General features: G+C 29.3%; 1 protein-coding gene across 1 annotated transcript in view; it reads right to left on the reverse strand.

Moving 5' to 3' along the window:
* Positions 1-500: 500 nt before the first annotated feature.
* Positions 501-19,177, reverse strand: part of LOC118199761 (DDRGK domain-containing protein 1-like) — a 30,798-nt gene continuing 12,121 nt past the window's right edge. The window contains exons 4-8 of the mRNA XM_035371653.2: positions 16,222-16,323; positions 13,267-13,389; positions 6,199-6,234; positions 3,742-3,798; positions 501-793 (exon numbers count right to left, since the gene is read on the reverse strand). Of these exons, the coding sequence (XP_035227544.2) occupies positions 572-793; positions 3,742-3,798; positions 6,199-6,234; positions 13,267-13,389; positions 16,222-16,323 (540 nt within the window). The 3' untranslated portion in view covers positions 501-571. The remainder of the gene's footprint in view (positions 794-3,741; positions 3,799-6,198; positions 6,235-13,266; positions 13,390-16,221; positions 16,324-19,177) is intronic.

Raw genomic sequence — 19,177 nt, forward strand, 5'->3', positions numbered from 1 at the left:
GTGTCACTTAATAAGCATTATTTTAAGAGCAATTCAGAAACTGAAATAATGAGACCAAAGCAGGTTCCAAGATTTGGCTTATATGAAACAATCCAGAAATTTTATAAATGTGCTAAGAAACAAATAGCACCAGAAAGAAGATATGTAGAAAGCTAAACAATGAATAAGTTGGTTTCTTTATATATCAACTTTTTAGGAATTTGTTTTTAAACAATGTAGATGCACTGTGTATAAATGATCACTTTCTAAGGATTTTTTATTTTGGATCAACTGAAAGACAGCATATTGCATTCAAAATCTTACCCAGCATTAGGCTATTTTTCTGCAGAATTTTGTTGAAAATTATTTGTATTTTACTTTTAATTACAGGCTGTTAATTTCAACAGAGTATCTCAATACTCTAAGATTTCATATTTTTTGTCAAGTCAATTTTAAATAATTTATGTAAATAAAAGCAGTGACTTCAAATAAATAAAAAGTAGAAATAATCGAACTGCATATTAAAACTGTGAATATAAATTCTCTTTTACTTAAACATGAATACATTAATTTAAATACAAATAAGTCCGTTTCAAGATGCTACTGCCACTGAATCTGTAGAGTCAGGTTGAAGATTTATTAAAGTATTGCTGCAGTCAACTAATTCTGCTATAGACACTCTGCCTCTTTGTTTAATAAACTGAGCTACAGATTCTAATTCTTCTCTTGTAATATAAATAAATTTTCCTCTGTCATCTATTACTCCAACCAACCATTCTTGGGCTAAAAGCTCTTGGAGTCTATCAATAGCATCCTAAATAAATAAATAAAAGTTGCAGAAAGTAAAAGTACACAAAGGGGGCGGACTCTTTTATAAAGGATTAACCAAAATGCAAACATTCCAGATCATTACTGGTTTTACTAGACTACAGGCTTATTGATCTTACTCAAAGAAATACAATATTCACTTGTAATTAACAGCAAGGCAATACACAATTAATGCAAAAGTAATTATTTTAATCAAAAGTTAAACATAAATATCAATAAATAATTATTTCAAACATATACTTGGGCACTCTTTGCAACATCTAGAAAGTTTTTAAAGTCTAATCATAAAAATTCCCACATTTATTCATATTTTTGATAAATCATTCCCCCCAATAGATTTCCCATTCAATGTTCATTTTTTAAACCCCAATTTAATATGCATATCAACAGAATCTTAAGAACAGAAGCAACTTAAGAAATTTAATAACAACTGACTACAAAATTTTGTGTGCTATGCTTTTGTTTATTTATAGTGAATATTTTGTTAAGTTGCCAGGATTGGCAAAAACAGCATCCATTGAGTTTTAAAATAAGATATAATTTCCCTTTTATTTTATATTCACATCAAAGATTAGCATTTTCATATTTAACATTTTTTAGAAACATAGTGCAGTGCATTTCAGTAAGGATCTATTTCGTATACACAATATTGAGCTTCAGAGATTGAATACAGTGCAGGTGCCACACATTTTGCTATTTGGTGCTGTCTCTGTGGGTCTTAAATTCTGCTGCCTAACATCTCCCTAAATTCTGAAAACTCTGCCATCATTAAATTTTACTACAAGTTAATTCTCTAATTTCTAAAAATTATGCCATCCCTAAATTCTGCAGTCGAGTGTGATTGCACTGGTTGTACTGGACCTTATGCCAGGCTTACTTGCATGAGTCCTTTGCTAAATTATCTCCAATATACAGGCCTATTGTTCGTTTTGTTTATTTATTTCAAGAAAAACATGCTTTGCATGTCTTTACTTTTAAAATAACATGTAAACCATATTTATCTAAGTCTCTTAACTGTGGAAGAAAAGATTACATCAGAAGTATGGAATTTTTGAAGTGTTACAACTAGAAATTCTGAAAGTCAATAAAACAAACTTAAAACTGAAACTTTGTGATCTGATTTGAAAGAATATTCTGAATGCAATTCATTAGCTGATTATATTGCCTTCACTTTGATTCACAAGAAAACAAGGTTGCAAAGATTTATAGCATGATGCTTGTTCTCTACACCCAGAGCTGGATTAATTAAGCAAAATAAGCATGGGCATCAAAGTGAGGAAAAATGTACTCAAGGAATAAAAGACAGGGGACACTAAAAAAAATTGTCATTGCCAGTTTTAATTCAGAATGTGTGGTGCAATTAAATCAAGACCAAGAAAGAAGGAATGAGGAAAAATAGGAATAAATGTATGTAGTGGAAGCAAAATTTGTAAGTGCTAAGGACCTCTAAAAAGTCTAATCTGACTCCGATTACACCTCATCACTCTGTGAATCACACACTCTGTGAGTTTACAAGTAAAGATAAAGAATTACTTGGTTCCACAGCAAAAACATACTATAGCACAGAAATTTGTTAGTTAAGATTTAATATTTCCTTGACTAAGATTGCATGTAAAAATTCCATTACAAAACAAGGATGACGATGTAGCAAAAAACATGAGTAAAACAATGGGAACACAAGAAAAGCATACAGTAAATATGCTGATTGTTCTGAAGATTAATTTTTACCTCATAAAGCAAGCATAATATATAGTAAAGAGATAACTAGTGAAAAGAGCTCCAGCATTCTGAAAAGAACTTTTCTCCTTCTGTAAAACATATAGACATATACTAATTCAAAGTGAATGCTGGCAAGAAGATATTTAATTTGATAATTATTGTGAAACAGAATACAGATCTTTTTTAATTAATGCAAAGAAGACCTGCAGAAATGAAAATATTACCCAAATTTAAAAGTAGACAAATTTTATGGGAAACAAGATTATTTAATTATTTTGCCCACTTATAATATTTTATTAACATATGCACCAAATTTTAGTTCCTAAATACACAAGTAGCATTCTTATTGTTATGTAATCTATATTTAATGCTTTGATAAATGACTGAGTTGTTCAGTGTTCTTATATATTCATTAATTATAAATTACAAGCACCAATTTTTGCAATGTTACTGAAGATCAGAATACCTGCAGATAAGATCTAATTTTTTTTTAATACCTAACAGTCCCCCCCCCCGTATGTATAAAGAAGTCTCGTATCATAATTGTGCATTGGACTGCTTTTTCTCACGCTGGCCCCGCCAAGAAGAAGTTTCAATGATATAATTACCAGATTTCCATTCTCCACAGAAGAAGAAAATGGAAAACTTCAAGTGCACAGCTATAGTTTAACCAAAGATGTATGGAGCTTGGTTAATTAATTATAACAAAGCACTTGATGGATACTTTCTTAAGGGGTGAGAGGCTTTTCTGAAAGATTTACTAAATTAATTGCCTCATATTTACATAACACATGGGAAAAAATTAAAACTCTACATAACCAATCTATTCAGCACTTACAAACTGAAATGAAACATATGGTAAACTCTTCTAAAATTAATAAAGTAATACTTAAACAACCTGGCCAGTGACAGTCAAAGACATGACACAATTTATTAACAAAAAGTATCAAAATACTCCTTTTACTTTTAGCATAAGTTTTTAATTAGAACTTATCCTGATAAATATTTTTTCCTGTAACAAAATAAGAAAAGAATAACTCTGATTACAGAAACCTAACATATATCAAATAATAAAATTACCAAGTAGATATGATATATTTATTATATATATATCATGTATATATATGTATCATGTGTATATCTTAAATATATCAATCATGCATTTAGAGACATTACTGCCATCAACAAGCTGCTTTTGAGGTTTGTGTTACATACCTGAGTTTTAAGCTTGAAACGGGAAGCCAAATCTTCTAATAAAACAACTTTTTGACTCTACATTAAAATAAGAAAAACAGTTTTTTTAAGTATATTTTTAAACATCAAGGTGATTGTGATTCCATTTACAAAATTCTGAAAACTACAATAAAGTAACCATTCTTCAGATTTATTAAAAATCAATTTCTGTTTCATTACATCACTTAATATAGTTATTTATCCATATGATTTCTCAAACTTTATTTAAAAAAAAAACTGAAAGCTTTCAGATTTTATATTATGCCCAAAGCGGCGTTTTTGAACGTTTTGAGCATTAACTTTATTTATTAAGTATCACATTCTTAGAACTTAAACCATAAAATTCAATTCAATAGCAATATCACAAAATAATTTAAAAAGAGCATATCTTCAGAATTTCTGGTATACAGTCTCGTGCACTGGAGATCAAAATGTTTTTTTTTTCCCCGGACGGTACTACTTTTGCTTGCTTTGAAATCGTTGAGTTTGTTAATAAAAAATTCATTGAAGTTTTACAAAATATGAAATAGATAATATAACCAATACCAAATTTGGGTTCCAAGATGCTCATATTTGAGTGGAGGATTACGTTATTCAAAATTTGATGTCTACAGGTATCCTTGTTTTCTCATAGTGCAAGAAATATTCATGCATTCTTTATTATTTAATTTATTTAAATATAATGCAGAGCTCTAATATTTGGTGGCAACAATTTGAAAAGTGAAACACCATTTATAAACCAATGCAAAATGCCAAAACAAAATTAATAGTCCTTCTGGGCAAATTGCCCTTTTGGGCTAAATAAAAACCTACATTTAGCTTGCTTTTAAGTTCTAGAAATTGTATTTATATTTTTCACTGCTACAGCTAAAAATTTATTATAACCAAGAAGACATTTAAGTGTAGATAATGGCTTCTTACTTAATTCTTCAAGCAACAGATTAGAACTTGAAGTATGCATATCAAAAAGGCGCTAATGATGAGAAACTGCTATCAAGAAGAGAATGCATCAAAGAATGTAAAGAATTTGGTAAGCTATCCAGCTATTCAATAAATTATCCTTAAAATCTATAGAAACAGAGTCTTGAGGAGGATTTTATGATCCAAAGCCTAAAAGTTTTGTTATCTCTGAATGATATATTTATTCAGATAATGTCTTAAAATTAGACAGGAAGACTTAGTTTGGCACATATTTTAAATAAAACTCTATCAATTTCATAGGCAGTCAGATACAGGTCTTCATTCTTCAGGAGCAAAAGAAAAAAAAAATTAAACCTTTTTGTATTTGATTGCTCTTATAATTGATAAAATTTTATGTAAGATCTTTAAGCTTGCTTTTCTGCCTAAAATCTTACACTTAAGTGTTTTTCTTCCAATTTGAAAGATACGAAATTTCTACTCCACAAACTGAGAATCTGAAAAAAAAACTGGAATTCCAGCTATATCCAGATCCCAATCATCCATCAATATTATTAAATTTTATTTTCTGAAAAATTCTTCATAAAATACAAATTAGTAAAACAAATAATGACATAATTAAAAATTTATAACGATAAATATGAAGAATAGTACAACGTTTTGAAATAAAGTTTGCATTTTATTAGCAAAACAGCAGTTTTTGTATAAAATATTTCACTACATAAATTAAAATACATAATAAGCTATGGGGGGGGGGGAGACGGAAAGAAAAAAATTTCAAATGGCCAGATTTTAGCAGTCACCCAAAAGGGTTTGTTAAGGTTTTTCGACGCTCTTGCTGAGCTCGCACTCTCCTTAGACTGGTAGGAGGGTTAGTATGATGTATTGTTAGTATGGTAGTAAATGGGTTTCCTACTAACCCATTTCTTTTTGTCTTTTAGCTTTATTATATAGCATAATTTTCTTCATACTTACGAAATGCTTGCAAAACTTTTTTTTATCATTATTAATGTTTTGTGTATTCAATTTATTAAATAAATATCATGTTCTTCACACTTATACCACATAAAATTCAACTGAATAGCAAAATCAAAAAGTATTTAAAAACAGAATATCTTTAGAGTTTCTGATATAAAATCTAGCACACTGGAGATAACAATTTTTAATTTGTACAGTGTTGCCACTGCTCGCTTTCAAATTATCGATTTTATTACAAATTCACTAAGTTTTATGAAATATTAATACTTAATAATATAAAATTTTAAATTTAGGCTTCTGGGTGCACATGTTTGAGTGCAGGACTACATTATTCAAAATTTGATGGCTCTATGTATACAGTCATTTTTTCACACTGCAAGAAACATTCACAGAGATTTTAATCTCTTTAAAAGTAATATAGGGTGATAATATTTTATGGCAACAATATGAAATGAAAAGTGATATGCTGCTGAATCCCGTTTTGAGATTAAAGAAAAGAAGTTTTAAATTACAGTATGAAAAACAGTCATAAAAATAACTTACTTTAATGTGATCAATAAATTCTTGAAATTTGTTTCCCTGAAATTAAAAAAAAAAAAAAAAATAAATAAATAAATAAATAAATAAATGAATGAATAAATTTTACAACACTTTCTCAAATGAAAATAGTTTTTCCTTATAAAAAAAGAATAATGATGAATTATTATTGAGAAGTGAATTCATCATTTATTAAAGAAACTTCAACTTTACAAAGAAATTTTACAATAATGATACACCCTTCTATCTAATGCTCTGCAAAATTAAACATAAAAACAGTATCTTAATTATACACATTAATAATCTATGCATAAAAGTTGAAAGAACAAAATGAGAAGAAAGATTGTGTTTAATAATGTGAAAACAATTTGGCACTGAATTACATGTATATTTCCAAGATGTTCAGTGAAACCTCACTCAGGTAAACATAATTTCAGTTATTAAAATTACCAACTGTGAATAATGGGTTATGGCTATAATTAGCAAGAATAAATATAAAAATTTCTCAACTCGTACCCAAGAAGGTATTTTGAATTCTGTTGCAATTTCAAGTGTTAATTTCACACGTGGCAAGGTTTTAACAAGATATGGTAGTTTTCTTGCCAAACAGAAATGAAACTCTAGCCAAGATCAGCTCAAAAATTTATTTGAAGTTAAATTCCATGATTCATTTATATCACAGAACTAAGTGCTGACACACAGGTGAAAGAATTCTAACCAAAGAATTTGAAGATAAATATCCTTCTCTCATCTAACTAGAAGTTACTACCTTTCATAACAACAATTTCAGTGCAACAGCAATGCCACAATTATATTACTTTCATAAAAAATTAACCAAAATTACATTTTTTTAAACATAAACACTTAACTGACCAACATATTTAACAAACTGCAAACATATAAGTAAAATCTACACATAAAGAACATAATCATAAGCTTAATGTTCAAACCAAAGAAACTCAAATTTAAAGGACTTTTACTGCATGTGGTTGGGAGATTGTCTCAAAATACATGGCTACAAATGACAAAATTAAGATTTAAAGAGGGATACAAATTGCACTCGAATATACATATCAAGATAATAAATAGGTACTTGTCTGCACGCTCTTTGAAAGCTGTGAAATAGTACTGATCAGGCAACATACCACGCTGCCCTAAAATATTTAAGTGGCAACATGCTGCCTTAAAGTATTTAAGTAGCAACCCAGATATGAGTGTAGCATACCCCAACTGGCTTTCCATTTTTCCCACTGTGAATCCTCTTATAATCCTTCCTATGGCAATTTCAGCATTTCAGTATAATGGAGGATTTTGTCTTGTAGTTTTCATCATCAGCGAAATCTTAGACTTAGCTTTCTGCACACACAAAGCAGAATTTGAAATGAAAAAGTAAAGAAGACTAAATCACTGCTCATTACTGTGCATCAGTTACAAGTAAATTAAAGCAAGATGTTTAAATTTGTGATTTGAACAGATAAAGAAAAATAAATGAATGCAACATAACTTAAGTGACTTTGAGAAGAAGGGGACAGTACACCTTTAAAAAAATTAATTTTTGTAATTTTATTTATCAAATGTGCATGCATGTGTGCATATACACAAACAAACAAACAAAAAGGGGTTTTCTTTGCTCTTAACATTCCACATTGCATTCCCAGAAAATCTGTATCACGGTTCTTTAAAATAATCTTATTTAACACTTTATGGCACCCTACCTTTTAAAGTCGGAGTTTTGATTTAAAAAAAAAAAAGAGGTAGGCAGTCTAATTAGGCCTAGAGGAGTACATAAGTAAAATTTTGTTAAGATAGCACTTATTGTTTTAATGCTGTGGGTGAGCCCTAAGTGGCACACTGATTGAATAGAGCTTCGAAAAGAGTGCTGAAACGAGCATTGTTGTCAATGAACTTACCGATGAGATGCGACGAAACAAAGAATACAGACTCTCAGTTGTCCTAAATTATAGGTGAGCTATAGGTGAGCCCGCCCTGGGCACACATAGGGTTCGTCGTTTGATTTTAGGCAAGATTTCAAGGTAAAAATTTAAAACAAATATAGAATAAGGAGATTAGCATACAGCCAAAAAAATAACATAGAAATTTCTTTTCAAACAATTCCTTTTATACCCTAAAAAAATCTGGAAGATTTCTTTGAAGAATGAGGGTCTTAAAAAACTAAACATTGCTAAAATATATGGACTGGTTTGTGTTGAGCATTTACTATAAATAAAGAAGGTTCAAAATAACCTATAGTAACTTATAAATCCTTTTTTATTCAATTTTTCTATGCATACAGAAGGAAATTTTTAGGTGTGTCCAGACCAGACACAATGTGCCACAAAGGGTTAAAGAGTTTCCAGTCCATTTTTTCATTGTGAAAAAATGTCTGAAATGCAGCACAACATAATAATGCACAATGCATATTAATTCTTAGAAAATTTTCAGAGATGGAAGTTTATAAAGTGCTTGATTTCTTTAGCAGAAAGAATGCAAAATATAGTTAAATACAAAATCTCTTTCTTAGATCCAAAAAGAGCTATCTTTTCCTAAATTCAAAGAATTTTTTTAAATTAAAAATATTATAATTATGTGAAGAAAAGACTAAAATCCATTAAAAATTTTTTAACTACAACCGAAGATGAAACATCTAATTTTTAATCAATTGCTGCATACTGTCTTTAGAAATGGTCACAACATGTTTACTGAATTTTAGAAATTAATAGTTTTTTTTAGATGTTCATTAGAAACATTTATATAATAATCATGAAGTTATAAAACCAGTGCTACTTTCTGTTATGTAAAGTTTCATCTTTCAGTGTTATACTGTGCATATGCATTTACACAGAATATAGCAGTCTATACATTTTTTCTCCTGCAGAGACTTTGCTTAGAATGCATTTTCACTCTCACATTATTAATTATAGGTAAAACTTTTCTTAACACATATGCAGATTTTGATTAATAAAACACTTTTCAAAGAATTTATCTCATAGCTGATTCATAAAATTCAAAACATAAATTTTGTTACCTCATAATAATAAGCAAATTATTTCATCTAAAAATAATAGCAAATAGCAGATACAATCTTAAGATTTTTTTCTTCCCCATAAATCACAACTTAAAAATAAAATAAAAGCACTATACAGACAGTTTTGTCTCTGCTTCTTTTACAGAACACAGCTGCATTTTCCACTGATTTGATAACATGGATTATTATTAGAAGGGGGCAGTGTATAAAACTGCTTCAATTTTGTAAATTCGAATGATGTTATTTCCTTTAACATAAAATTTTTACCATTTCATTATCCCATAAACTGATAACAAGCCACATATATATATATTCATATACTAAATTAATGCTGCTTCTTCTGGCTAGGCCCCTCTTCCTTCACTCACTCATTCACTCACTCTCTCTACGCACGCACGCAAGCACGCACGCGCGCGCGCACACACACACACACACACACACAAAAAAAATCAAAGTTTTCAGTAAAAAAAACCATCCTAAGCAATAGATATCAAAAATTTGCTATAAAAATGGAAAATACATATTACATATTTGAAATAAACACCATGGGAACTGAAAGGTTTCAGATTATAATGATCATCCAAAGGGATCTTTTACAGTTTAATTGGGTTATTAGTGGAGTTATTAATAGAGATGGCTCAAATGGAATAGCAAAACATTTTCAAGAAACTATATAATATACATTTAGATTAACATGGTAATGTATTATCTGTATATTTGAAAAGTGAAAAAATACATAATTCGAACTATATCACGAATTAAATGTATTTTTAGTTACATCAGATTAAAAAAGTAAAAAGAAAACCCTCTAAAAACTACATCTACCGTTTTAAAATAATTTAAGTTTATTAATCAGTAATAGACAAGTTAAATAGCTACAACAGACTTTTTTTTTGCTTGTTTTTAAATGGAAGTTTATAACAGGCATCAGTGCGAGTTCTGAACGTTCACTACTGAAAGAAAACTTTACATCTTCACTAAGAAGCTAGGTAGTAAAAATTAGCTTACTTTGGAATGAAGTACTTTGTTGGACATAAAATTTTGCCTTTATTTCTCATCTGCTACATATATTAAATCTATAATTGTGCATATGATAATAAAAGTGAATTTACCAAAAATCAACTTTAATCAAACCTTTCCAGGCCAACAAATTAGAATAATAATCTAATAATACTAATAATACTGCATGCATTTTGAAAAAATTGTGGAATTCTACAATTTTGTAATTCATGTACTATTTTCACTGTTGATCAATTCAAAGCTATTGCAGCTTTGGAGAATTATTTGAAAGCATTTTTGCAGCAATTAGGTAACAGAATGTTTCCAGAAAAAGCTATTACTACGTTGATAGGAAAAAATTTAGAGACACTGGAAATGTAGATTGAAGAGCTGAACATGGATAAAAAAAAATCACAGCTTAACAGGTATTTTAGTATTTGCCTATAACAATGAAGTCTAACTGCTCCTGAAAATGACTTTTCTAAAAAGATACATATTTAAATACACTTGTATGTTATTAAGCCAATCAAGTTCATAATCAGAGCAAATAAATACTTCATGTTTATTTTTGGTTCAAATGCTCAATTATTTAATCTATAATTTTACTAAAATTAAGGAAAAATTAAAAAAGAAAATAACCTCACTAAATATCTACTCTAAAGAAACGGGATAAAATTCATCAGATTTTCATTTAGACCGGATGGATTATAATACAAAATTTAAAATTTTCTACAACTTTATGGCAAATTATTACATATATTTTTAATGTATGGATATTTTAACATAATTTTAAATAACAAACTGCATATGAAATTTAAAATATTGGTAATTATTGTATATTCTGATGCATAATGCTTACCTATAATTTCAAACAATTAAAAAAAAAATTAAGACTATTTGTTATATAACATACATCCTTTTCTTTATAAAGATACATGTGTGATGCTCTTATCTTTTGAAGGCATTCATTCGAAGATTTTTTTCCAGTCTTTTGAACAAACATTCTCCTGCCAAAGAAAACACAGTGCTGGTTTCAAATGCAAGGTCATTAAATTTGGAAAAGAAAATGGAAATTGTGTTGCAGCAAGGATGTTTGGTGCTGGTGAAAGCTCTACATGCGAATGCAAGAAAAATTAAATCACAGTAATTAATATGGCAAAGAATAAATGTGCTTTACATAAAGGAGAACAAAATGGCCTATCCTACAAGAAAATGTTGGGAATTTGGTTCTAAAAAATCAAGGAGAATCGATTAATTGTGACAAGAAACACCGTAAGTTTATTTGCCTTTAAGTGGGGGGGGGGGGAGGAAAATAAAAAGTTAAAAGCAACTTTGAGTTGGTGTGGTTGAATAATAGCAAGGAATTATTTAGTTTGATGTGAAAAAAGACAAGTTTCACAAAAGTTTCCCAAAGATTTGTGTAACAAATTGATAAGTTTCCAGAAGTATGTTACTGCCCTATAAAGGCCAAAATATCCTTCACTGTCACATACTGGAAATATGCAAGAAACTCCAGTAATGTTTGATATAATAGAAAAAATTATGTGAAAGAAATGAAAATGGTTCATGTAAAACAACAGGTCACAAAATATTTTACCCCACAGTAGTGAACAGTATAAAATTAAAGGCCATGGTTATTTTTAAAAGAAAGATTATCCTGAAATGTAATTTCCCAAATGTTATTTATTCTCTTTCATATTCACGAGAAACGACGGAAGGATGAAAACGGTGTGAAATTGTGGATGAGAAATGATTGGCAAGAGCATCTTGTTGCTTTAAAAATTCCAGTCGTTTAATTTGGGACATGTCCAGATGGATCTAATGGATAATATGAAGAAACTGTTGAAAGAGTATGAAGAAACTGTTGAAAGAGTATAATACAGACATGGCAGTTATTCCAGGCAGATTGTTACCATCAGTACAGCTTTTAGATGCACATATCAATAAAACATACAAAGAAAATTTAAAACAATACAGTAATATGTGAACGCTAGAAGGTGAAAAAACATTTACTAATTGCATCATGCCAGTCTAGAAGCTAAATGCATCATGCCAGTCTCGAAATAATGTGCGAGTGGGTAATAAAAGCATGGAATGAAATTAAATCTGACATAATTCAAAAGTCATTAAAAAATGCAGTACATCTATCAATCTACATGGAATGGAAGATGAATATTTATTTATGGATCAGAATAATAGTGATGGTGAAGATTAAATAAATTTCATGATGCACATGAAGATATAATGAATATGAATATCACAAACTTTTCATGCTATTTGATAATGAAAATTTTTAAGGCATGTCATTTCTTTTAAGCAAACAGCATTTAATGCATGTAGAAATCTAATTTTTGTATGTTCATCTTTTTCTTATTTTTAAATAAATTTTTATATCCTGCATATAACAAGCAATTGTAAATTTCAATCTATTTTTTTTTTTTGTATTAAAAGTACACATTATACAGTGGAATATATCATACGTATTATCCCATTGACTGAATAACTGTCACCAAGCAGCACAATTTAATGCCAATTATGCATACATGTAATGCAACAACACATTTATAACACCTGTGCTTTTGTTTGAGGTAACCCTAACTGATGCTCAATTAAAAAAAAAAAAAGTGTGCATCAATGGACACAATATGGTCAACTGACTAGGATCACTAAAACATTAACAGATTGCAACAATTACTGGTAGGAAGTTCGTAATCATAGCCACAAAATTGGAGAAATTGACAGAAGACATTTTACGAAATGCAAAAATGTAGCTACTTGAATACTGATTGTTTATTAAATAAATAGTCGTAATTTCCATCAGCATTCTGCAGGAATGATAGCAAAGTTTTGGCAGAATCTTTGCCAACTTTCATAGTTCAATGGTAGCCATCTTTCATGGTTGACAGGGTAATACTTAAGCGCTAAAATATTTTATTACATAAATTCATTTATCTGGCAGTTAAAAAAAATTAAAATCAAATATTACAACTTGGAATGTAAACCTAAAATATGCAAAAATTAAAATTTTTGATAGGAAATACAAAGCTTACTTCTTCTTGATTTTCTTCCTGATCAAAACCTTCTTCTTCAACAGCAAAAGTTTCCTTTAGTTTTAAATATTCTTCAAGTTCTCTTTTTTCCTCTTCTTCTTTCAATGCTTTCTCCTCTTCTTCCTAATAAAACAATTTGAGATCTATAAACAGATAATAAAATAGGTTCCGAGTTCTTCTCAATTCTTTAAATTTCTTTATACAAATACTTTATTATGAAAAATGTAATAATAAAGTAAATAACAATATGCCTATGTACTTTAAGAAACTACTACATTTCAATTCAGTGTATAATACAAATTCTTACTGTTTTCATTTGGTGTAATTGTTGCTAACTGATCAATGGAATGACTCTTTGGCATAAACTTGCCTTTTCCCCTCAATAATAGTTTATTTTTAGCCACGTCATTTTACAAACTTGATTGCAATAAAAAAAAAATTTAATATAATCTACACTGTATTTTTCACTAATTTTTATTGATAAGCCTGTAGAATCCAGTAGATAAACTTCAGTATGAAAACTGGAGTAGCAGGAAACTACACAAAGGACTTGGACTATCTTAATTATGGCAAAGCACACGAGGGCTATCTGCCTAAAGGGAGGGATGCCTTTTAGGCAGATAGCCTAAATGGACTGGAGGACTTTAAAAGGGAAACTAGCTCGTATACACGTTACACACGGGGAAAACCACGAAAACGCCCATGAAGACAGCCCGTTCGCAGGATTTGAACCTCGGACCGAACTACCAGTGTTCAGCGTCTTTAGTGCTCGGCCGCTGGTGGGCCAACTACACAAGGGATGGCTTAAAGTACCCTTTATTAAATCTTTGAAAATTTACAATGCATCAAACTCGTAGCTAATAAACTTTGCCTCTGCTTGGGCGATAACTGAAAATCAAGTAATGAAACTAAAATTTGAAGATATTAACAAACAATAGAACTAGACTACAGGGCTCAGCGAGATCCCACAACTTAAACCCTTTTTGAAACCAGTGGCAGCAAGTAAATGCAATTAAGCCACTTGAACCAGCAATAAGCAAGCGTATCTATGGCAGAGGAGGCGGTTATAGCCTAACTCCCTCTTTTCTCCTACCGAAACTCGGCTTTTAAATACTTCCTGCAAAGCAGAAATTTGCATTCCTTCATGCGTGCTACAAAATTTAAATATTCTGGCACTGACAATTAGGGGAATGAAAGTGTTTAAAATTAAATTTTAACTTGTTAGTTAAAATAAATATAAATCCCTACAAGCTAATGTAATTTTATAAGAAAAACTGATAACAAATTTTAGAATTTTCATTAAAAATTTGCGATTTTATATATTAATTTATTGTTTAGAAAATTAGACAAAATTAACCCTTCCCTTTCTAAGTGCTCTTCCTTAACAAATAATCCAATCTACATCTTCCAGACAGGAAATGAAGATTAAAATTATAAAGATGGCTATGGAAAAATGCTTCATCAAGCAGTTTCATCAATGCATGGTTAAGAAAACATATATTAAACTCATATATGGAAGGAAAATATCTAAGTAAGCCTATTTATTCTAATTACTTTATTCATAGCTTTTATTCAATGGAAGCAAAAAATGTCAGTTTTCTAAAATGAAGCTAAAACTTTATCATTTATTACAAATAAATGTATGAAAATTTGTGCTTGTGAAACAGCACCAAATGAACATTCAATCGTGGATTTAATTTGGGTCAATATGAGTTGTAGCTCATAAGAATGCCACAAAAGGATACCTGACAAACATTCTTATGCTATAAATGTCAATTTCAGATTGAAGAGCAAGAGTTATTGGTACAATCATTTTCTAGGAAATGATAAAATGCTTTTATCTTTTTGCTCTTGAACAATGAAAAACACTAAATGAAAATCATCAGAAGCACTGTACTGCAGTTCTGCTCCAGACAGGTTTTAAATCCTATTTTAATGGAATCTTTCATTTTATTTTATATCAACTGCTAAAAACAAGTGTTAAATTTTCATAAATTTTCAAACAAGTTTATTCTGTTTATCTGTTAAATTTAAAAATGTACTTCTTACCAAGATTTGCAACATAAAAATTCTTCAAATTTTTTCAAGAATTTGGGAAGTGATTGCTTCGTGGATGTAATTCTGATTCCCATATAATTCTGATAATCTGCAAGTACCTGTAACATGTGCTCACTTACAGATGCAAACAAACAAAATTTCTATTTCCAGAAAATTTAATGTGGAAATTATAGTTGACGATAAATCTGATAAGTTAAAATGTTGGATAAGTTGATCTGAATGACAAAATACAGAATTCACAGTTAACATTAAGTTTTCTTGATAAACTGAATGTTTGATTATTCAGTCCCCCCCCCCATACTCCCCTCAGTCTTTATACAATGCTGCTCTGGATAGTATGATGGTTTGATAAAGCTGACTCCGTAGCCTGAAACAAAGACTGTGTGCACTGTATGTATGTTGCCTTCCTATCTCCTAGTGCAGATAATATCAGTCGATTTATGGACAGTATTCTTGATGATGATATACTAAATAATCAATTTGTTTGGCTGTATTTCTGACAAATGCTCAACTAGGAAGTGCTCACCTGTTAAATAAAACGTTTGACTTACAAATGTCAAACCCGAAATGTATCTTCTATTGACAAGAAATTTAGTAATTTTTTACAGATTTGAAAGCATTTTATGCTTGAAAATATTTCTGCACAAAAACTGAGATGACTTGTATTTCACTGAATATGAACATTATTTATAAGAAGCAGATTTAAAGTCTTAGAATTACAAAAGTGTTTGGGGGAAAATAAATCAAAATGTATTATAAGTTTTATTACTTTCTTCAGTTTTATAATTAATCAGCATGCACTGTTATATTAATTTTAAAAATAATGTTATTTCAACAAAATGATGATATAGTATATACAATAACTATTTTAAACACTTAATAAAATTACACTCATACCTTACGGCGTTCTTCCTCTTTTTCTTTTAATTCTTCTTTTTTCCTTTGTTCATCCAACAATTTTTGTCTTTGTTTTCTCTCCTCTCTTTCTTCTAATTCCCTCTGTGAAATAAAAATAGTTTAACTTAGCAGCCAAAGAATAAATAAATAAATAAAATACAAACAATTTTACTTCATTCATATAATTAAACAAACTAGAAAATTATTTCTTTAAGTAATATCTAAAACTATATAAAAGTGTCAATAGGAAACATTTTACAAAAGATCACCTCAAGACCACCTCTGCAGAAATGGAGTGGTGGATTCTCCAAACTGTATTTTGTGAGACTCCAATCAGCCTATGATTTTTGAAGATTTAAATAAAGTTACAGTATATTTAAGGGTGCCCCTTGGATTATCGCCAAGTTGTTGTTTCATTTATCGCCATGGTAACCTGTGTAGTTGAATGTTATGGAAATCCAAGTATGACATAATTGGTTGCGTGATTACGGTTAATTTCAAGGATGGGAAAAGATTTGTAAGTATGTTTGTGTGTTGGATCTTGGTTATTTTGTGATTTACATGGTAAAACGGCTGAATGTGGTAAGATTAATTTGAATTTCTGTACGATTTGGAAAGAAAGGGAAAAAAGCATTAATTCACTAGTGTATAAATGAAGGTTTACTTAGTAGCCATTATAAGTATCCTGTTTGTATGAAGGAAATGTGTATGGTTGAACATCGGAGGATACCAGCACTACGGAGGATATTTTTTACTGTTATTTTTATGAATTTATGTGGCGATGCCAGTATACAGATTCTAGTTCGTATAATTTTAGGGAGGTTTTTGGATGCTGTTAAGGAATTTTGTTTGACTGAAGGCATAGAAATTTCTAAATTAGGTAAGTGGGTATTTCCTTTGTGTAAGTGCTAAGATGAATTTCCTTTTTTATGTTATTTCATTATTTGATTTAAAATGTAGTTTATTGAGATCATATATTTTTTATTTGGCTTTAGTGTAGAACTGGCTGCTCCTTTGATGTTTTGAGCTAAAATAGATTGATCTGTACATGGACAAAGTCAAGGGAGTACGGAATGCCAAGTTTGTGCAATTCTGTGATGTTTTTTGAAGTGAAAATAGGTCGATGCATACATGGATTCCAAAAATCGCCAAGGGGCATTTAAAACGTAGTTTGAGAGCCCGTGAACTAATGGCTTAAGTGCTAATGTTTGGCATTTGTAAAATAAATAAATTAAATTTTTCCAAAGTATTTTGATGTAAAATACACATTGCAGACACATACGAATTGAAATAATTTTCAAAATATTCATTTTTCTTTTAACCCAGGCACTATGTTTTGCTATTATCATGTTACTCATTTTCCATTAATTATATTATTTAATTTCCATGTTATACTCATTAAAGTTTAATAACTAAGTACATACTATTAATAATATATTTAGTTTAAATTGCTTCTTATTGTTTTATTTATGTTTTATGGTTTCTGACAGCTTTTTATACAACATGTTCGCATTTTCAATTTTCAAACCTGGACTTACAGTGTTTGCACATTTAGTGTCTCACCATGCTAATTTTTTTTTTATTCCCCTTCATCTTCGCTTCCAGCTACCTTTTCAATTATTGTATCCAAATATTCACATATTTTGTTTCAGCACAGGCAGGTTCTGATTTACAAAACCTGATGCCTGAGACATCTCTCTCTTTATATTTTTTTCAACATAATCCATGTCACTGGTGCAAATTTTATTTTATGTAATGTATATTTGATATAAGAGCATTTTGCAAAGTAATTTCAATATTTTTTTTTTTTCAAAATTAAAAAAATTAACTTTTTTTTGGCATTTTTATAATTTTAGTAAGTGTCATATAAAATATAAACTTGCACACTTTTAAACTAGAATCTTAATTTTCTAAAAGAAACTAAAAACACTGAGGGGGGGGAGAAAAGCCTAAAGAATTCTTACTGATTTTGCTATATACCTTAATCAAATTAAGCAGCTATAATATGATATATAGAATTAAAAAAATTCAATTTCTTTCAAACATGAAACAATTATTTCTCTTGATGGATCTATATTATTTATATACTGATCTTTTTCTTAAAAATTCATTTTTAAATTTCTCATTCATATAAGTTATAATTTAATAATATATAATTTGAAATATATAAAAAAATAAAAGCAAAATAAAATAAAAAATAAAGTATTTCTCAATAATTTCAAAAGTTCAGTATCATGAGAGGCATTCAAATATGCAGTTTAACATTTTACTCCAGTTTCCAAGTTTGTATTTTTAAAAACTCTAAAATCATTCTTAATATCTTAATAATTCATATTTTAAATGATAAAGGAGAATCTAAAGGCACAGAGCACATGTCCCATTTTTCTCTCAGAAATCAGGCCCTAGCAAAGATGCAAAATGTATAACAAAGATGAGCATTTTTTTACATTAACTCACATTATGGAAACCACAATGCCCAGACACATCTTCATCAATAGAACTTTCTTCCTTTACAATAACAAATATAACTTTTTTTCAGGTATAAATTAGTATCTAACTTTTAGTTTCATTTCAAGCTTTAAAATCAGATTCATTGTATCAAACAAGAATTTCTTCCTAAAATTCATAAGTTTTTAATCTTTCACTATATCAATATCAAAGATATATACATTTATCATTTTATGTGGAAAGAACTATGCACACATAACATGGATGATTAGAAATTCAGTGATACGCATATGTTCGGAAACTTATTTATGCTGCCAAGTAATAAGAGTTGCTAATTTACTAATTAACTTATCAAAACTAACTAATTTATCAAGATAAATAAATAACTCTGAAAAGGGCTTTGATATGATCAATTCATCTATATCCTGTAATCAAAGCACATACTAAATAAAATACAAGAACTAACAAATAATAACTAAAAATTTATTTAAAAACATTACTCAGCTCA

The sequence above is a fragment of the Stegodyphus dumicola genome, chromosome 5 (genome assembly GCF_044657685.1).
Source record: "Stegodyphus dumicola isolate Sdum_Otavi_A_Nest chromosome 5, ASM4465768v1".
Classification (NCBI taxonomy): Eukaryota; Metazoa; Arthropoda; class Arachnida; order Araneae; family Eresidae; genus Stegodyphus; species Stegodyphus dumicola.